Below are 21,957 nucleotides of genomic sequence, written 5' to 3'. Positions count from 1 at the left end.
TATTTTTTCTTTATTTTCATGTGAAAAGATATTAAATCCCATAAATTCTTATTTAAATTAATTTTTTTATTATCATGTATAATAAATAATTATTATTATTCATGTGGATTTGGAGATATAAAATATGGAAAAAATACAAAATCTTTAAACAACATAATTCACTAGGCACAAATTAATTCAATTTAGGGGATTTATATAATTAAACAACAACAAAAAAAATAGAATTTTAGAGACCCCAAATTTGTTCCAATTTTATTTTTATATTAATTTTGAGCCTAATTTTAAATTCCAATTATATATACTATTTTAGGCTTATTCACCTTTAATTTTTTGTTTTCATTATTTTGTAAATTATTTTATTTTTATTTTTATTTATTTATTTTATTTATTATTATTATATTATATTATATATAAATATATATATATTATTTATTATTTTTTTATTTCTTCTCTCTCCTCTCTCCTCTCTCCTCTCTCTTCTCTTCCTCCGCTTATCCCCCACCTACCCTCATCTATGCTTTCCCACGTCCAAAAGCCCCCTCTCCACTCTTCATCATTCTTTTTTTATTTTTTATTTTTTATTTTTTTTCTCCCTTCATTTCCCAAGGTTGGCCGGCCCTCCCCAATTGGTTTTCCTCCACTTTTTCCCTCCATTCCCAGCCGGCAGCCCGCCTCTCTCTCTGTTGATTTTTTTTCATTTTTTTATTTTTTTCCTTTCCCCAATTCCTGAAAAGGGGAACGAGCGGCCCCCCAATTTTTTTGGGGGCTCCCTGGCTTTTCTCCCGCCTCCCTTCCCCACTTTTTTTTTTTTTTTTTCTTCTTTCCTCCGGCATCTCCCCACTTCTTCCGACAAACACAGCGGGCGCCATTTGGGGGCTTCCATTTTTTTTTTCTCATCCTCACAGCCCCATTTTTCTTTTTTCTTTTTTTTTTTTCTTTCTCTTCCTCCATCGTACCCAAGAATGAAAATATCTATAATTACGGATATATCGATACTTCGATTTTATGGATATATCGGATATATCGGACGGATATTTTAGAAAAAAATATCGGTAAGCTTAAAATTGTTAAAAACTCATGAAAATGTAAAGAAAACCTCATAATAATATAATTAGAAGTATAATAGACATTTTAAAGTTATTTTATTGAAAATTTTGATGTATGTATAATATGATTTATCATATTTGATAATAATATCGTATGCATCGATAAAAATATGAATTTTATAAGTGTACATTTATTATTAAATTACATCTAATATTATGATATTTGATTATAATATGTCTAATTTTAAAATATATATTAGTATTAAAATATGATCTATGTAATTCAATTGTATTAAACAATATAAAATAAATTATGATATATATATATATATATATATATATATATATATATATATATATATATATATATATAATTTTTTAATATTTAATTAATTATTAATGATATTAAAAACATTATGAAGAAAATTATATAATTTTTATATTTTTGGTAATTAATTAAAAGACTTTGCATTTAATTATAAAATAATTATAATTAATTTGCTCTTTAAAATATTCTTATATTTTCTTCATATAATAAGTTTAAGTATATATAAAAATATTGCATATTATATATCAAATGGCAACTTAGCCCAGGTGGTACTGTAGCGCGTTGACGGCACTGTAGCGCGTTTGATTTTTGCTGACCCGCGTTGACCAAGCGATATATCGGGAAAAATCGCCGATTTATCGCCAAAATCGTCGATATATCGCGAGAAATAGTCAATTTCTCGAGATTAATCCCGAAATATCGCCGGACCGATATTTCTCCATGAAATATCGTGTCGAAACCCTTCGATACACGATATTTCGGCGATATATCGCCGAAATATCGCGACATTTTCTTCCTTGATCATACCCGACTAACTTCTAGAGGCACCAGAATCCTTCCTTCCCTTCTTTCATCTCATTTTCCATTTTTTTTTCTTTTCACTTTATTTTTATTTTCACAAACCCGCCCATCTCCCACCACCGCCGGCGAGCCCCAGTCGGCCGGCGGCCTGCGACCTCCTCCCTTTTTCTCTCATTCTCTCACTTCCCCGTATCACTCATTTTCCATTATTATTATTATTATTATTATTATTATTATTGTTATTGTTATTGTTATTGTTATTGTTATTATTATTATTATTATTTTTATTGTTATTGTTGTTATTTTATTTTAGTTTAATAGTAATTGTTGTTTGTGAAATTTGGATTGTTGAATTAATATGAAATTTTGGGTTAATTTGTTGTTGGTAGATTAATACATAATTTGATTTAATTTATTGTTAATGAATTAATTTGAAATTTGTTAATTTGGGTTTATGGGTATATTATATTTGGTGATTAATTTGGGGATATTTGGATTATATCAATTACATAATGTTTATTTGGACTTGGGTCTATTGTAAATGTTAACCAAAGGGTTCTCCTAATCGGGTTTTGATGATAACAAACCATGGTTAAGTGACTAATTGGTTTAAATGTTTAAGAATCTCAGGTATAAACTCGAAAATTCATCAAATGACCAAATGGATACAAGATCGAGACGCTTGGAAGACTTGTGATCATAGGAAACTAATGTAAGATGAATGCATGAGTGCACTTAGGATTTTCATACGTTTCATGCATCTTAGAAAACTCGGTTTATTCTTTAAAATGTCGATTTCATTAAAACCCGAGTTTTTAACTAATGTACCTTAGGCAAAATGATTTATAATTGGCTTAATAATTTACCTAAAGACCTTGCATAAGTGTTAGAAAAGAAAGGAATCAAAAAATAGGTTTTCGGGGCAAAAAAAAAAAGGCTCGACCAGTCGAGGCTATGGCCAACCGGTCAATCGGTTAAGGAAACCGGTCAACCAGCTGTGGTCGTCCGGTTGAGGACCGGTCGAGGAAGGTCAAAAACCTTCTCTCTCTCCCAGTAGCCTTCTCTTCCCGATCGAGGTCCGGTTGAGACAACGGTAACCTGTCATACATTAAATGCTCCAACGGCTAGTGAACCGGTTGACCCTAGCTCTACCGGACGAGATTACCTTTTGCTTTTTTTGACTCCCGAGCTTAAAAACCTATAAATTGAGAGCTCCACTTCATTTATTGACAAGAGAACACTTGCATTCAAAGCATACCTACTTGTTCTTGATCAAAAAGCTCTCATTTCTTTCATAGTGCATTAAATCACCACTTGCATATCCTTTAGTGCACTCTTGTTTGTCATCCTAGCTTTGTCTTGTATTTGAGTCATCCTTAAACTAGGTTGAGTGATTATATCTTGTAACAATCTAAGTATTAAAGCCTTCAAGATGGTTGAATCTTGAAGAGATTGTGTAAGAGTCCATTGGAGCCGAAATCCAAGTGTAAGAAGATTGGAAGCTTGGTTGAAGCTTCAAGTTAGTGGAACCCTCACTCGGTTAGAAGGTTGGGAAGAGTGGACGTAGGTAAGGAAGTGTCGAACCACTATAAACTCGAGTTTGAATTCTCTAAACTCTATCTCTTTACTTTGCTTATATTTTGTTTAAATTTGTTGTGATTGAAAAGATTTTAAAACCCCAATTCACCCCCCATTTTGGGTGTTTTTTTTAACTAAGTATAGCCTTTGTTTTCTCAGTTAAGTTGTTATTTGTTTGGACTTATTGGATTGAGCTTGAAATATTATTTCTCTTGACCATGTATTTTTTTATGTAGGCTTGTTAATTGATGTGAATTTTGGGCCCCATAATGTGGGTGAGATTTGTTGGATTATTTGAATATTTGATATGGGTTTGATCAATTTGAATTGTTTAATTTGGACATGAGACAATTGTGGTGTATATTAAACTAGACATTGATTATGAGATATTAAATTTAGGTCTAATAGAATTTATTTTAATTTATCCAATTTTAGGTTTGGTTGATTGTGTTTGTATTTTTTGTTATTAATTTGGATGTTCTGGGTTAAGACCTATAGTAATTTGGGATCATTTTAATTGACGAAATTTATGGGACTAATTTGAAATTGGAATTTGGATTTGAATATTTGTTTGAGATTTTATATATCTCTGGATATTTACATTTGTACTATTTTTGTTTTTACATGGACCCATTCTACAATCTTGTTGGCTGAGTAGGAATTGATGACACGTGGAGCTTGTTGCAAGTTTATTTGGGTATATATTTTATTTTCCACTTTTATTTGGTTTTTTTTTAATTAATTTTTGTAAATATTTGTTCCTATATATTTATTGAGTGTGTAAAGAATTGAATATCGAACAAATTAGAAATTTTGTTTAAATGAGAGGAAGAATTCAGTAAATATGCTCTAATAAAATACTAATTTTAAAATATTCTTTTTAATAAAACAAAGTTTTTTTTATTATTTATAAAAATTCAAAAAAATGCATTTAGAAAAATCCCAAAAAAAATTGTTTTTAATAGAATTCGAAAAATTGTTTTTAATGACATTGTTAAAAAATTTCTTTGTTTAATAAAAATTGTCCAAAATTTGTTTTGTAAATAAAGTTGTTCCAAAAATTAACTTTTAATAAAATTGTTTAAAAATTTTTTTTCAAATGAATTCTTTTTCCTCAATTAAAATGGGGTCAAAAGTGTTTTTTAGAAATAGAAAATTTAAATATTTGTTTTTCTTTTTAATTAAAATTTCTTTTGCAAATAAAGTTATGTCATTTTAAATAATTTATAAAAATCACTCCTTTAAATGAAAATGAATCTAAATACTTTTGTAAATAAAATTGTAAAAATTCATTATTTTCTAGAAAAAGTAAGTAAAAATAATTTTTGTGTCCAAATTGAAATTTTATAATAAATTCTTTTGATACATTAAGTGTAAATAGCTTTTTTAAATATTGAATACAAATGAAATTGAGAAAATAAATTGGTTCTTTTTTATAAGTAAATAAATGAAAATCATTAATTCAAAATCATTTTTAATAAAATCATTTGAAATTTCTTTAAAACTTTTTTTAATATCTTTTATTTATTTAATTTAATAAATCATTTTGCATAATTCTCTTATTATTTATTTTGTATATTATTGTAATTAAATTTCATCATTGTTTTTGTGCATATTAATTTTCACCATGACTTGTATATTGATTATTTTTCTTGGTATCCATAATTAATTAATTAATTGTTACAATTTCCTCAATTCGTTTAATAGAGGTTGCACGTATACGGGTTTAGAGGGGTACTACGGCTTACCACCGTACCTTCCCAATGAGTAACCTGACCCCCGGACCCAGACTCGATTTTTTACAGACTTGTTTTTTCCTTCAGGAGTCACACTTAAGGTTTTTTTTTCTTATTTTGTTTTTTCCTTTAAAAATAAAACAAAAATGTCATCGAGTGAAAACACATTGAGTAAAATGCGAGGTCCACAATTTTATATAAGAAGAATTTTTTTTTTCCATATTAATTTTTTTTAAAAGACAAATTCTTTAAACAAAATTACACAAATAGGTAAGGAAGCACTTAATATGCCTAAAAAAGAGTTTTTTACTTTTCAAAAGTGGATCCAAACAATGTCTTATATTTCTTTTACAATTATTTGTAGGCTATATTAGTAAGTTATCAAAATAATAACAAAAGGGATGGTGATTTTATTTTATTTTTCATATTTTTTTATAAATGATGTGGTGTTGTATAAAAGCACTTTTTTGAAATATTTGGGTCATCTTCCATTCCAAGATCCATTGAATTGTAGAAATCAACCAATTTGTTAGTTAGGGTTATGATGTAAGGTGGCTACCAAACCAAACAAACCCTAGGTCAGTTCCAAGTCCAAATTGTTGGTTTCCAAGTCCAAATTGTTGGTTAGCCAGGGTTGACATAAGCCTTCTCTCTTCCTACCCCTATATGATTTCATCTCTCTCTCTCTCTCTCTCTCTCTCTCTCTCTCTCGCCTTCTCTCTTCCTACCCCTCCGAAAATTTGGTGCTTTGTCTGTTATATGATTTCATCTCTCTCTCTCTCTCTCTCTCTCATGCTAAAATGACACTGGTAGTCTCTCCATTTTTCATTGCTTCGAATTACTTTCGAATATGTCCAAAATCCACACCAATAAATTCTTCTGAATGAAACTACAAAAATTTGCCTTAACCTTTTTTTTCACGAAACATAAAAAAAAAAAAAAAAAATGATTTTTTTTTATTTAAAAGTTTTCTTATAAAAACATATTCTTTCGATCTTTATATATTTCGACCTTTATTTATATATATATATATATATATATAAAGTTTCAACTCTCAAAAATTATTTATTCTCTTTTTTTTGTTAGATCAGGTTAAGTTGATCCTATTTAGAAACCGATTCCAACAATTTATATTATATTTATTTGATAATAAATTTATGTAAATACATCATTTATAGGAACAAGGAAAAAAAAAAGGAAAATATTCATTTTTCTTAGATTTTTTTTTTCAATTATTGTTTTTGAGAAAATTTTTAATTATATTTAAAGTTTAATAATTGTAATTTAGCATTTTCTAATAAAAATATACCCTGATATACCTAAAAGCACCACATCCCAATAATTTGGTCCATTTTTTCAATGAGTATAAACCAACATCATTGATTTAAACAACTAGATCTTTGGAAAACTGCAAAATCTTTTTAAAGAAAATTTATGTATTGTACCCACATATGTCGTATCTACAAAACTTCAATAAAAAGATATTTGAAGATGGATTATTATTATTAAATTTTGTCATCAAAATCAAACTTCAAACAACTCATAATTAATGAAAAAGCATAGAAGTCACATGCTCACACTACATTGTTCCATAACTTAACCCAAGAACAATATTGATGAACAATATTGATGTTTCTCGATCTAACATATTTGTTGATATTAAATTGACATATAAATAAAATGCCTTCAACATTACACAAAATTATGATAATATTATTAATATGGTGTTTGATTGTGATTTTTGGGAATGTGTTTTGCTTTTGTAACAGTTGAATGATAAAAAATTTTAAATATTAGAAATGTTAAAAACGTTTTCTAAAATTATTATTAAACAGACTCGATATATTTGATAGTATTTTTACTTGAAGTGTTTTTTTTGAAAATGTTTTTAGAAGAATCAACTATTAAATATTTTTTCAAAAAATATTACAAGTGCTTTTACATATTTTTTAAAAGTATTTTCTAAATTTTACTAAATATCTAATTTTTTTTCAAAATACTTTTTAAATTAAAAGTATTTCATATAATCACTAGCAAACAAACTCTAAATATGTCTAATAAAACTATTAATTAAAATTATATGTCTTCAATAACTCAAAATTTATATATTTGGTTGATTTTATTTATCATATTAAGTATGTTATAAATGGTACTATGTTATAAATGGTAGAGTGTGTTTGACAGTTTTTCTATTCGAAGTGTTTTTTAAAAAAAAATTACTTATGAAGTGTTTTTCTAAAAAACACTATAAGTGGTTTTCCAATATTACAAGTCATTTTTATATTTTTAAAAATATTTTTAAAATTTTGTTAAACACTTTATTTAAAAAAAAAATTTAGACTAAAAGTGTTTCTTAAAATTATTGTCAAATATATTAGACCAACTAATTAAATTATATCAATTTGTTGAAAGTAAAAATATGTTTGACATTATTTATACTTGACGTGTTTTTAGTAAAAGTGTTTTTTTCAAAAGTATTTTTAAGAAAATCTCTGAGCAAGTGTTTTTTCAGGAAAAACTACATAAGATTCATCCTTAAAGTATTAAAAATACTAGAAACACTTTTTATAATCAGTGTCAAACATATTTAGTGATTTTTCAAAATTTTAAAAGTATTTTTAAAAATTTGTTAAACACCGTATTTTTGTAAAAAATATATTTTAGATTAACAATGTGCTAGAAGTGACTTTGATAATAATTATAAAAAAGGTTTTTAACTTTTTTAATATTTGAATAATAAAAATTTTTAAATAATAAAAAGGTTAAAAATACTTTTTAAAATAACTGTAATATGTACTTTAATAAATTTTATATAAAATTACATGTTATTTCAAATAATAAAATAATATTTGAAGATAAATAAATAAATAAAATAAAATAAATATATAAATATTTTCTTAATAAATTGGCACAACATCAATGTGACGGCCATCCACCACCACTTCCAAAAGGGACATTGAGAATGGATCAGCCAGCTAATTTTCCCCATGGATTTGACCCCAATTTAAGGGCCATATGAAGGAAAATAAAAGACCGAGTCCTTAGAGGAGGCCAGAAGCCTAGTGAAGAAGCTTCCTTTGGCTTTTCTTCTCTCTTTGATTCCCTTTTCAATTATATTTCCTTGTTGGGTCAAAAACCTCCAAAGTTTGAAGCTTCCTCTACCAACCCTTTTCTTCCCTTTGCAACTTCCCCAATCTTAGACACGCCCACAAATTCCCAACAAGTTTTCACAGTTTCTTGGATTTGGTTTGGTCTGAGATGAGCTTTGAAGATCTTGAATGGGGTCGGACCAGGCCAGGCCAAAGCCCTTTGGCCTTGGCAACAAAGAGGCGGGAAGAGGATGACTCTTCACAGGCCGTGGCGGCAGGCGTTTTCAGAATCAACACTGCCGTTTCGGCCTTCTATCGCCTTGTCAATTCGCTTGGGACTCCCAAGGACACGCTCGAGCTCCGTGAAAAGCTGTGAGTTTTTTTGAGTTTTTTTTTTTTTTTTTGGTTCCCGGGGAATTTGGGGAAGATTTTAGTTTTTTGGGTTTTGACTAAGGAAAACGTGATTTGGATGCTTTTTGTGAAAACCCCTTCTGGGTTTTGGTTTGTTGGGTGAGGGAATTGAAGCCATCCGGTGGGGAATGATCAATTGTTGAAATAAGTTTCCTAGGTTTTGACTAATAAAAGAAATCAGTTTTTGTATGATTTTTCTGCAAGCCTTTCTGGGTTTTGGTTATTTGGTTGAAGGAATTTGGTAGGTCAATGAGAATTAATGGTTTATGGTGTGGTGGTTCTGACTTTGGATTGACTTCATTTTGTAGGCACAAGACAAGGCTACATATTGGGCAGTTGGTGAAAGATACTTCAGCAAAGCTTAAGCAAGCAAGTGAAAATGATCAGCATACTGAAGTTAGCGTAAGTGCAGATGAATTTGGAGTTTCTAGTGGCAGCCTTGCCTTTGATGTTTTTGTTTTAGAAATTTCATATCATTGTTCTTCAGAAAATTCCTATGGTTCTGTTTGGATGTTTTTGAAATTTTCTAACTTTAAAACAGGTTTGTCAAACTTAAATTTGACAAACTTTTGACTGAAAATAGTTTTTTTGAGAATTTGTCTTTAAAATAGGTTGCTTTTTAGAATAAAATTGAGGTGTATTCGGATGCCTATTTATAGAGTATTCTTTAAAACAATTGAAAATATGGAGAATATTTTGGATATTTGAATTACCATTAAAAACTGTTTTTGAAGAATTGTATTTGAAAACATTGCCAAATAGGCCTTATATTTCCCTTATGGAATGCTTTTTTTGTTTTCCTTTTTAGTGTTTTTGTCATGCGGGTTGTGGGTTTTATTGCTTGTTTTGATTGTTGCTGAGTTCTTTGATGGAACTGCAGTTCAGCAAGAAGGTTGCCGATGCTAATCTTGTTGCCTTGCCTTCTCGCTCATGTTTACACCACTTCACCTCATTGTTATCGAGAAAACTGCTCTACTTATCTTGCAGTATGAATTCATTTTGGTGATTTAGAAATGAATTGCTTTTTCGTATATATGGGTTGTGTAGGATGTGTATTTGGGATTGTTGTTTGGCTTTGCTTGTCACTAAGTTCTCATAAATTGCAGGCAAGCAAGAGGATTGTCGATGCTAAGTTGGATTGCATGCCTTATTGCTGTGTTTTGTTATAGAAATTTGATATCCTTGTTCTTCAGAGGATTTCTATTCTTGTCTTACAAATATGCTGTTCTTTTGATGATTCGGGGATGTGTTCGTGCTTTTGCGTTTTTGTTTGTGGCTGAGTTCTTGGACCCTGAAATTCCTTTGTTAAACTGCAGGCTAGCAAGAGGATTGCAGATGCTAAGCTTGCAAAAGATTTTCAGGCAGTTCTTAAGGAATTTCAAAAGGCTCAAAGGCTTGCAGTTGAGAGGGAGACGGCATATACTCCTTTTGTTCCCAAGGAAGTTCTGCCATCCAGGTAAACTTTACCAGGCATCTTAATTACTGTTATGGGTTTAGATTTGTTTGTTCTGTTTATAAAGGCTTCAAAGTCTTGATGTTGGTTTGATATATTCATTGTACCTTTCAACTAATACTGGTCAAATCCCACTCAAATTTTGCGGGAATAAAAAAAAAGGTCAAGAATATCGAAGAAAATCTTAAATGTAAACTAATGGGTTTTATTGGACCAAAAAAAGCTTTCAAGAATCTACGAGTGTTTTATTCAGCCACAAAATCTTCCAAGTTCCAAAACTGTTGATTTTGATAGTACTGTACATTTTAAGTCTTGATTGATTATTTATGGAAGATTTGAAGGAGGGTTAGCATTTTAGAATGCACCATTGAACTTGAACTATTTGTTTCTGCAACAGATTCGAAGAAGCATGATTTATATGTAGCTTTGTATATCAAGTTGCTTATTCTAATATCCCCCAGTACTGTGTTGATGTTGGCAACTTTTCTGTTATCCACAAACTCGATATTGCACAAGAATCTCAATTTGGTCCCACCCTATACTTAGATGGATTGGTGAACCCTAGCTTCCTAAGATTTCTGTCAAATGACTTATTGGTGTCTCATAAAAGCTTTCTTTATTTTCAGGTTGCATATCTCACGTTTTTTTTTTCTTTTCTTTCTTTCTTTTTTTTCGACTAAATATTACACAGTTATGATGCACGCGAGCTGGAGATAAGTTCAGGGAAGAATCTCGAGCAACAAGCTGTTCTTTTGGAATCTAGAAGGTATGAATGCTTCTCCAAGTTTCTTTTTGATAAATTTACATTGATTATCGGGATGTCTCTTTGATGAGTCCAGGAATTTTTGGGGTTAATTGTTATGGATTGCGAGGCCAAACACCTAAACTGCCACCAAAATTTATCAAAATGTAGTATTGGCGTCAAAGTTTGGATCAAGTAAACCTCTTCAACAAAAGTGTTTTTAACTGCCTGGTTATTGCCCTTCAAACAAACTAGAGTACTCTACCATTCACTAGACATTTTCCATGATGTTTGCATCTCATTCCCTTATTGAATGAAAATGCCATTTTTGGAAGTCTGGGCCAATTCAACTGCCCAGCTCAGTCTATGTAAGAACATGGCATGGTGGTTGGCCCTGCAGAAATATTTTGTTAGTCTGACCATGGCCTGGGGTGCATGGGCCAGAACCCACTGGGGTTCCCTCCACCCGACCCCCCCCACCACTCATCCTTCACCCATTAAAAATTAACTTTAGGTCTCTCATCTTTATATATGACTGGCAAACCCCTAATAACTTTCTGATTTTAATCTGCTGGAAATGGGAACTCATCTTTCTGAGTCTAGATCGAGTTTGAACACATTATTACCATATTATAATGCTTTTACTATGAAACCGTAGTTTCTAATTGATTTAGTACAGACAGGAAGTTGTGTTATTGGACAATGAGATCACCTTCAATGAAGCCATAATTGAAGAAAGAGAGCAAGGAATCCAAGAAATTCAGCAACAGATTGGTGAGGTGAATGAAATTTTCAAAGATCTGGCTGTACTGGTCCACGGACAAGGAACTATGATTGGTAAGTCACACATTGTTCTTGTCTGTTACATTTCCTCTTGAAACTTTTTGTAATGTTGACTTGATGAAATAGAGTGCTGAACATATCTTTCTTGCAGATGATATTAGTTCAAACATCGAGAAATCCCATGCTGCAACTGGACAAGCTTCTACCCAACTGGAGAAAGCATCCAAACTCCAAAAATCTAATTCCTCTCTGGTAAATTTGCTTTGTTTCATTAATTTTATTTTTAAAATTTGCAAAGGAAATAGGGTGATGCCGAGAAACATGAACTGAATTTTACCTTGCTGAGTTACACTTGGATAAAAAATATCACTAACCATCATACTACACATTAGCTTAAATTCCAGCAACTCATGTGTTAGCTTGGAGATTAGGGTCGAAACATGATGTTCGGTTTGGTAGGTCACTTCTACCTTCCATTCTTCGTCCTGTCGAATCCCTCATCCATACCTGGTATCTAAGGATGAAAATATCCACAATATTCTTGATGCTTCCATCGAAATATCCATAGCTTAGGGGTACTGATATCAAAAGAGGGATATTGATATTTCACTAATATTTGACTGTACTCTATAGAATTTTATATATAGTACAAAAAGAAATTCAAAAAATTTCTATTCATGATAAGTTGTAGGAATTAGTCAAAATATTTACATACACGAATATGATCATATAGACCCTATTTTGTGATATCTGCATATATTCTTTTATTGTGCAATATTATTATATTATACTTATATTAATTTCTTAAAAAATCTTTTTCATCTACTAAAGTTTCATGCAAATTTGTTAACAAAATTTTTTTTCTGTCCCATCAAATTCTTTTGTTTTGCAAAATTTCCATTTGATATTTCTATAAAATCCAACCAACAATATTCTGCAGATTTCCGATATTTTCATCTATACTAGTACCTATAACCTTGTCCCTGCCTATCGATACATTGCAAGTCAGTTGCTGGTGTATTACCATTCTCATGTTGGGTATCAGGACCTGTCTCTGCCATTATTATTCAGTTCGGGTCATCATCTGTTTTGACATTTGGTGTTTGTAATTGGCCAAGCTTGGATTGTTTGGTGTGAAACCAATGTAGAACCCATTCGGGAGTGATTTTCAGAGGGTTAGAAGTGTTTCTTAATAATTGAAAGTGTACATTTTTTGTGGGTTTATATTTAACACTTTGTAATTCTCCCTAGAACTTTTCTAATGGAAGTGATACTGGAAGTGATACTCTAACAAAAACATTAGACTAAAAATGCTTGAACCAGAATTACTTCCAAATGGACTCTTAAACCCTAAATTTTAATCGACCGAGGTTTAGCCAATGCGAGTCAAACTAAATTTAACTCATATTGCATTGCAGAGCTGCTTGCTGCTGGTGATTTTCGGGGTAATTTTGATCATTGTGGTCATAGTTGTGGTAGCATGAGCAGAGCAGAGCAGTGAATTTGAAGGGCATGATCTCTATTAATTTCCAAGGTGGTATATCTCTTAACAAAGAGGCACTGCCACTTAATGTACAGTCATTAGTACCATTCTACAAGGGGCTCTTCTCTTCTACACCATATCTTTGTATATGATCATGAGCATGGCCATATCAATAAATTTGAAATTCTTTTCATCTCCCTATTTATCCTTGTTGAATTAAAATTTTCCCTACTCCAAGAACAAGATTTGGTGCCATTGATGGCTTCTTTGATGGGTTGTAATTGTAAAGCATAAAATGTGTCGTCTATCTTCTCATATATTGTTGCCCATGTCCATGGGAGCCATGGGAGCTGCGGATCTGTCTGGATTTTTTTTTTTTTCAGTTGTTTTTGAGGAAATAAATTTGTACTCAATTATAAGTTTTGTATTGAAATATGACATGAAAGCAGCATTATACGCTTACGTATAAACTTAAAAAATAAGTTCTTAAAAAACTTAATTTTGAAATAAAGTCAATCAAATGTGTATGTTCACGAGAAAATTGCTTTTTTTTTTTTCTTTTAAATAGTTTTAATTTAGACATTTTTAAGTTATTCAGTTTTTATATAAAAAGATTGAAATAAGTGAAATAAACTTAAAATAATATATAAAAATAAATTATTGATTTTAATTTATTTTATTTTTATTTCATTTTATTTTATTTTTGGTGTTTGCTTCAAATTTCTAGGACAATGAACCACACCCGCCAAGATAATCCATGTGTGGACCCATATTTTTAATCCATTTTTCCCATGCGTCTTTACTCGAACAATAAAATTATCGACAAATTTTGTGTTCTACATCATATTTATATAAATTTTTATCATATTTAATTTTTTTTATAATAAAATCATTTTTTTTTTACTATTTTCCTAAAATCAAACATGGTATAAAAATAAAAAATAAAAGTCCCCTCATTAGCAAAAATTTGGACAAGAATGTCATTACAAAATTATTATAATTATTTTAACGTCAATGAAATATTTAATTATATTAAATTTAGATATTAATTGATATACTAATATTAAAAATTAGTGTACATTTAAAAAAAAACAAAAGTAATTTTATAATTACATATTAATAAAAGAGTGGCATATTATGGACAATATAATAAATTAATGAATAAAATTTCAATATTCATTTAATTCTACTCATACAAATATTAATAATCATTTATCAAATTTAGATATTAAAAAAATTAAGAATATTATCTTCATAATAATTAAGAATTCAATCTCATGAGACCTATTTTTAATTAATTTCTTTCATAACTAAATAATATTAAAGACCCAATTAAGTCATTGAATAATAATTATATAATTCAAAATAACTAATTTTCAAATAATTTTGTTCGGAATAATAACTAAACAAATCAATTAAATGTCAAAAATGCTCCTTAAAACATTTTTTTACATGTCTTTTTATAGAATGGTTTAAGAAACCATGAGAAACATAGGATAAAAATTTAAATAGGATAGAAAGAATTATGAAAATTAGAGTTTTGTCGATAAAATTTCCCTAAAAACTTGGGATGGTGATTCGTGTCGATGGGTAATGTTTATACCATGTCAAAACATAAATATATTCTATTACATAGGTTAACCTAAACCTGATTAATAATAATATTTCAAAAAACAAAACATAAACCCAAATATTACCTAATTATTAAATAATTAACTTGTTATGTAACTTATTTAATAATTAAATACTCATATTTAATAGTCGTCTTATATAAATTTATATAATTAAGATCTTAATTAAACATATTTATAACTCAATTAACCTATTTATTTATAAATAAATTTAAAATAAATCAAACGAGTCAAATTTGACTAAAAACAATAACAACCAGAGCTACTTTTAGAAATAATCATAAAAAATTATCATTTAACAAACCCTAAGACCCTATTGCTATCGGATTTTGAAAAGAGTCTTCTATTCTTCAAAACAAAAATACAAGAAAACATGTTTGATAAGTAAAAAATATAAAACAATTTTCTATTTTTAAAAACAAAAAAAAAATGAATGTTTTTAAAGAACATATTTTAATTGTTTTCCCTTATTTTTTATGGACTATTTTAAAAAATAATTATACAAATTCAGAGAATGATCAAAAATAAAACACAACATGTAAAAGCTATTTTTAAAACATATTTAAAAATATGAAAATATAAAATAGGTTAAAAACATGTTAGATACCAAACAAACTTTTATTATACAAAATATTAAAAAACAATTTTCAAAAACTGTTCTCTAAAACCATTTTCGGAAACACTTCCCAAACCAACTCAAAATCTCTTCCAAATATGATATGAACTCCAACACTCATGGGTTATAATACGAGCACCCTAGTTATGATAAACACCATAAAAAAGCATGGGCAATTTCATGGGGTGTGTCAAAACAGCACCCTACCGGAAAAGAACTATATTAAAACCATGAAGAAGAGACCTAGGGCTAAGCAACATGAAACCTAACAGGGAGGCAATTTCATGGGGTGTGTCAAAAAACATCATTGTCGATAGGACAAATTTTTCCTTCAAAAACCGACCAAACCACACCTTTGTACACCCAGTCCCCAGCTATAGTTCAGTTTATCTCCTGTCAATATCCTAAATCCAACAAAGAAACCTAACAGGGAGGCAATAGGGAACAAATCATGGGAACAAAAACAATATACTTTCCTTAGGAGCACTATCATAAAAAGAAATCCTAAGCTCTGATTACTACCATCCTACAATTTGCCAAAGGAGTTTATGTTAACATAGATGATGACATAAATAAACCGCATTATAAATTTTTGTAAAGGATTCTCAGATAAACCATGCAGAAAACAAAATTTACAACATAAAGATGAGGAGAGTGAGGGAGAAATTTCTTTAAGCTTCTATTTTAACTGCTAATTCGTTGTTGAACAAAAGCTTTGTCTGCCCAGCGGCACAGTTCATCAACCTGAAAATAACCATACAAAAATACGAAATGGGAAACTCAACAACACCATGCCCGTGTAGACTAATTTACTTACAAGCATGTTGACCAACTCAGGATTTGAGCATTCAGACTAAACTAGAGAAGGGAATGGTACAAAGGGGGGAAAAGCATGCATCTACTCAGGAATTCCATAAATTCAAAGCTATATGATAGTTTAAGGTGGTTGTGAATATTTCAAAGTTGTATTCATATCTGAAAAACAAAATTTTGTATTATGTAGACCGTTTTGGACTGTTTCACAAATGTGAAGAGGGAACAATGAAGAAAGTGGGAGAAAATGCTGAATTAAGATCTATAGGAGTTGTGGATTATGGTGTAGTTAACAAGCAGGAAGGGGCATGAAGATCGGGCTTGCTATATAGTAAATAGTGGGTTTAAAAATTTACCTCTCGACAAGAAACAAATGTACAAATGGTAACACAAGATCACATCCCCTTGGCCTTTGATGCAAGAAGGCCCATTCGTTCTGTAAGATGATCCATATGCTGGGTATTATTCCATCCGTTCACCCCTGGCTGTAACTCATGTACATTGACCACATTATCTTCCAGCATGCTTGAATGAATCTCATCTGTGTCACCAGTGAGTGGGCTTGCTGCAAGAAACTGTTCCCAGAAAGCATCATTAATGCTGGGAAGCTTGGGTATCCCATCCAGCAAGCTATCTACATTGGAATCGAGCGAGAACTCGTCAGTGTCTGCAGGAACTACCCCATCTAAAATGCCTGCCATTGGATCCATATACCCTGGACTCCCATTTTCAGTGCCAACCATGCCAACATTAGGGATTTCAACCGTGCTTTCTGGAATGATTCCTTCCATTTGAGTGAAGTCAGTCAAGACAGTATCTTCCTGAGAATTAGGTACATTGACTTCTGGGAATTGAGCTGCTTTTACTGAGTCAGTCATGACAGTGGGGGAAGACTGGGTCTCAGAGATGCCAGCTGATAGATGATTGGATGAATATGCTGACTCCACTGGCAAGTAAGACTGACCAGATGGTGGAACTTCTGCAAGGGTCACTCCTGAAACCCGACTTGATGAGCTCAAACTATCTAATGCATTGGAGGATGGAACATCATCAATTAGGAAAGCATCAGGGTTAATGGAAGGCTCTCGCCTTGGAGTCGCATTCATCTTCAAGATCTGTCGCAACATTGCTTTTGCAGCCTCATTCATTAGAGGCTGGTACTTGACAACCCGCCCATCTGGAGCAGTGGTAGCATGCTTAGCAGAATGGATCTCTTCCTCCTGCTTTGGAAGTCTCCTTTTCTTATTGACACCTGTAATGCGCCTTTTGCTATCATTCTGCTGCTGTACCAGCTGAGCTAAGAAACCAGGGCTTTGTACAGCTTTTGCAAGGAATGACATCATTTGTTGCTGCCGTTGCTCCATATCTTGAACACGCTGCCCAACAGTTTGCAACTGGTGATCAGTTGTTTGCTGCTGCTGCCTCAACCTAACAAGTTCTTGCATAAGAACATTCTTATCTCTTTTAAGCCGCTCAACCTCTTCTTCAAGCCCAAACTTCCCTACCTCAACACATGCTCCCGATGAGCTTTGCACTTGTGTTTGTTGTTGTTGTTGTTGTTGTTGTTGTTGTTGTAGTTGTTGATTATGAGTATGTACATGAGTGGATTTTCGCCTACTAATACTCTTCAAAAGGTGTTTTTGACCTCTTAGAAAACCCTCATTTGCAAATTCCCAGCGGTCTGGATCCACCTTCCTAAATCCCTGTTTGATTAAAGTGAAGAAAAAAACTACCCCTTAGAAACTAAGTTTTGATCACAAACACAAATAAATAATATTCAAGACAACTAACAAAATAGCGCATGCATAAAGCAGGATTGGCATCGAAATATCAAGCTGACTAACATCTCACAGGTCAGGGTTGATCAGTGCTACTCCTTGGAAGTAACCAAATAAAGGGAAGACCACTAGCATATATTTAAATATAAGCATATAACAAGCACATTCCATTGAAAACAAATTCAGATTAGTTGGATATCACCAATCTCCACCATCCTACCACCATTAGGGGCATCATGGGCATCCACCCACCTACCAAAAAAATCCAAAGAACAAAATTGATTCTATTTTTATTTTTTATTCATTTGTCTTTTGTCCCTCACTGTTTCCAAGAACCAAAAGGAGTGAAACTATAAGTCCTTCCTGGAATTACCACAGATGACAATGAAGGAAATTTCATATGCAAGTTCTGTCAGGTTCCACCAAGTCAGGCCCCCTCTTGGCAGGAAAATATTCCTTTTTTTTTTCTTTTGTGCCAAGACTCTTATTCTTTCACTTGAAAATATAAATGTGGTGACTTGCCAATAGCACATGCATTTTACACCCACCGTAAAAACATACTATTTTCCCTTAATCCCCATTCAGTAAAAACATGATCCCAAAACAGCGGACCTCGCTTAATTTAAAAATTGGTGAAGTCCCAAATTGTAGAGACACCTAAACCCCAAAGGCCAAGTTGACTATGCACAACCAATATCCAAACCCTCTCTTCAGTTACACATAAAAGCATCACAAAATCACAAGTACATATCGAACCCAACCAAAAGGATTTGTTTAATGCAATGGATGTACCAAGAACAATAAATATGACTAATAATTATCAGAAGGTCCTAATAGCTTCAACTGTAATTCTATAGAGAATAGTAGATCTCTTTTTTTTTCCTCAGGAAATATTCTCCTGAGAAACAAACAGAAAAATTTACTCAAACCTTGTCAGAACATGATTCTCCTCAGTTACCACTTGGGAAAGTGGTTGTACTTGAAAAAAAAAAGGTTTTCCTGGTAAAAGCAGAAAATTTTTCATCCTCCCAGAACAACTCCCACTCAGATCATCCATTTCTTTGCTCCAAATTGTTCAAACCATAATCCGCCCAATTTTCCACTTGTGAAGTAGATTTGAAGGTTCTTCAACCGATCAAAATAATCAATTCATTTTTTCTCTGGAAAAAGTTCTCCTAAGCAGACCGAAAAAATCTCCCAACCAACACTCAGAACCTCCATTTCTTTCCTCAAAATTCACCAAACCACAATTCTCTCAATTTCAAATGGCTTTAAGATTCCCAGTTGATCTAAAAAACTTCTCTTGAGTACCAAATAGAAGATTTTCCAACCTCCCCAAGCCAACTCCGCTCGGATCCTCCATTTATTTACTCCAAATCCACCAAACCACAATTCTCTCCAGTTCCCACTTGGGAAAGTAGCTGTGGAGTTTCTCAAATGAACTAAAATCTCTCTCGAGAAAAATTTTTCCTGATAAACAGACAGAAAAATTCGCAAACTTCCCAAAACAACTCCACTAGAATCCTCCATTTATTCAATCCAAACTCACCACACCACAATACTCTCAATTTCCACTAGGGAAAGCTGATTCGGAAGCTCTCGGATGATCCAAAACTAATTTCTTTTCTTTTCTCGAGAATTTTTTTCCTCAAAAAAAAAAACTAACTATACCAAAACAATATCCTCCCTTTCTTTACCACAAACTCACCACACCACAATTTCCACAAATCCAAACAAGCGATCACGCATTCAGAACCAACAGCACAGCAGCAGAACAAAAATCGAAAACAAAAACGAAACACTCACATAAGTATTCAACTGCCTCACAAAGCTGGAGAAATTATTGTGCTTGAAGTACTTGGGCAAAAGGTCTCTAGAGAACTCCGGAACATTCCAGACAACAAAGCTGTTGTTGCCGCTACTCCACGATACCACCGAGTCGGTGGCCCGATCGTCTACCATGTCGTAGGTCTTGCTGAGGAACGGCGGCGGCAGATTCGAGATCGACGCTGCCGAGGAGATTGCCGAAGACGCCGCCATGTGCCCGGGGAGAGGTTCAGTTGGTGTTGGTGGTCATCGGAGATCTGAGAGAGAAATGTGAAGAGAGAGAGGTGAAAAGAGGGTTTCAGGAATAGGAAGAAGACTGGAGTGGGCAGGGCCAGCACCACACGCTGACTCATTCCCTTTTTTTTTCCTCCTTAGCTACCCTGCCCCCTCCCCCAAGTCTCTTTTCAAAAAAGAAAAAAAAAAAAAAAAAAAGAATTTTCCAAGAAAATGTTCGGAGGAATTTTCCTGGAAAATGTTTCTCTTCCTCTTATTTATTTATTTCCATTTTTTAGAACAATAATTTTTTTTTTGTACACGTCAAACAATTTCCTTGTATTGATTAAAAGCAAATAAAAAATATAATTAAATTCCATAAAATTTCTTCAATCCTTCCTTATATTGATTTCAAATTTTTTAACTTTATAATATATTAGATAAAATTCAAAATTTTATTTTATTTTTATCTAAAAATAATATTATAAATTTGAAACCACATGTTAATAGTATTCATGTTTTTATTTGAAGTATTTTATTAAAAATATTTTTAAGAAAATTATTAAAATTTGAAGAAAAAAAATCTTCAATTTTGTTAAATATTTAATTTTTAAAAAATACTTTACTTTTTAATTATTATATATATATATATATATATATATATATATATATATATATATATATATATATATATATATATATATATATATATATATATATATTTTTTTTTTTTTTTCAAAAAAAAATCTTAAAAAAAAATTATTCCTCCGAAAACAGAAAAATAGTGAATGATGACTCAGCACTCCAAGTGTCTCCTCTCTCCAAATTATGCCGTGAAAAATCCCAAAGGGGAAAGATTGACTTCTACTAGATTCCCTTTGCAAAATCCAATTCCAAATAAGGAAATTTTTGTAAACAATTTACATTAATCGTTCCTTGGATAAGACTACATGCCCACATAATTTTTTTTTTTATAATGGAAACAATTTTTTTTCAATATTTATATTTTTATGGACCCCGCATTTTGGCTTATGCTTTTTCCACTCGATGACGAGCTTAATTTTTATTTGAAAATGATTTTATTTATTAAAAAAAATGACTTGGAGTAACCATTTATTTTTGTTTTATTTTTAAAAGGGTAAACAAAATAGAAAAGAAAACTTTAAGCGTGACTTTTTATTTTGAAAAAGTTGGTTTGTGAAAAACCAGATCGGGTTCGGAGGTTAAGTTACTTATCGGGAAGATACGATAGATACCGTAACATCCTTCTAAATCCCTAAAGTTGGGTCTCTACTAATAAAATAAAGCTGGCGTGACATTCAATAGGAAAATCAATGGATACTCTAATCGATCATGCACATATGGGAATCAAAACGTGCTTAGAGAATGATCAGAATGGGAGTGGATGCGTACCTAGGCCACGAACGAGCAATGTGCTAGCATAAAAATGGGGTCAGTGTACAATAAAGAGCACAAAATGTATCTCATGCATCACCAAACAGAAATTAAAACAGGAGGGAAAACTGGATTTTTGAAATTTATTTGAAAATTGGAGTCTTAGAGATTATTTGAAAATTGGATTTTTAGAAATTAAATGTAAGAATGAGAATTTTAGAAATTAAATTTGAAAGAAATTGGAATTTTGAAAATTGTTTGAGAGTTCGGGATTTTTTTTAAAATTAAATTACAAAAATTGGGACTTTGGAAATTAAATTTTGAAAGAAATCAGAATTGAAAATTATTTGAGAAGTAGAAACTATGAAACTTGAATTATAAAAATTGGAAATCTTGTAAATCATTCGAAGGCAGAATTTTTAGAAATAATTGCATAAAATGATAATAATAAATAAGTGACGAAATATATGCGAGAATTGGAATATTGGAAACTGAAAATTAAGTTCGGAAATT

General features: G+C 31.2%; 2 protein-coding genes across 3 annotated transcripts; one reads left to right on the top strand and one right to left on the bottom strand.

Annotated features, from left to right (window-relative positions):
- Positions 1–8,235: 8,235 nt before the first annotated feature.
- Positions 8,236–13,606, top strand: LOC117934289 (syntaxin-22-like). Its single transcript, XM_034855967.1, has 7 exons — positions 8,236–8,671; positions 9,019–9,112; positions 10,027–10,166; positions 10,855–10,929; positions 11,585–11,742; positions 11,840–11,940; positions 13,107–13,606. The coding sequence occupies exons 1-7, from the start codon at positions 8,469–8,471 to the stop codon at positions 13,170–13,172; spliced, it is 837 nt and encodes a 278-aa protein (XP_034711858.1). The 5' UTR covers positions 8,236–8,468; the 3' UTR covers positions 13,173–13,606.
- A 2,303-nt stretch (positions 13,607–15,909) lies between these two features.
- LOC117933852 (heat stress transcription factor A-1b) lies at positions 15,910–20,185 on the bottom strand. Of its 2 annotated transcripts, XM_034855411.1 has the most exons (3): positions 19,816–20,184; positions 16,588–17,934; positions 15,910–16,162 (listed from the first exon to the last, which is right to left on the bottom strand). In XM_034855411.1, exons 1-2 carry the CDS (start codon positions 20,047–20,049, stop codon positions 16,627–16,629), a joined length of 1,542 nt encoding a protein of 513 aa, XP_034711302.1. In that variant the 5' UTR covers positions 20,050–20,184; the 3' UTR covers positions 15,910–16,162; positions 16,588–16,626. The 2 variants fall into 2 exon arrangements, with proteins under 2 accessions (XP_034711302.1, XP_034711303.1); XM_034855412.1 differs by lacking the exon at positions 15,910–16,162 and having other exon boundaries at positions 16,391–17,934; positions 19,816–20,185.
- Positions 20,186–21,957: the final 1,772 nt, after the last annotated feature.

This window comes from Vitis riparia, chromosome 16 (assembly GCF_004353265.1).
Source record: "Vitis riparia cultivar Riparia Gloire de Montpellier isolate 1030 chromosome 16, EGFV_Vit.rip_1.0, whole genome shotgun sequence".
NCBI classification, from domain to species: Eukaryota; Viridiplantae; Streptophyta; class Magnoliopsida; order Vitales; family Vitaceae; genus Vitis; species Vitis riparia.
This window is presented reverse-complemented; position numbering and strand designations above follow the sequence as displayed.

What these genes read in the sequence shown, in the direction of transcription:
- LOC117934289 (XM_034855967.1), top strand. Translation starts at nt 8,469, where the DNA reads ATGAGCTTTGAAGATCTTGAATGGGGTCGGACCAGGCCAGGCCAAAGC. An exon ending in CTCGAGCTCCGTGAAAAGCT is followed by an intron (nt 8,672 to 9,018) that starts GTGAGTTTTTTT and finishes TTCATTTTGTAG; the next exon opens with GCACAAGACAAGGCTACATA. An exon ending in ATCAGCATACTGAAGTTAGC is followed by an intron (nt 9,113 to 10,026) that starts GTAAGTGCAGAT and finishes GTTAAACTGCAG; the next exon opens with GCTAGCAAGAGGATTGCAGA.
- LOC117933852 (XM_034855412.1), bottom strand. Translation starts at nt 20,049, where the DNA reads ATGGCGGCGTCTTCGGCAATCTCCTCGGCAGCGTCGATCTCGAATCTG. An exon ending in TGAGGCAGTTGAATACTTAT is followed by an intron (nt 17,935 to 19,815) that starts GTGAGTGTTTCG and finishes TTAATCAAACAG; the next exon opens with GGATTTAGGAAGGTGGATCC.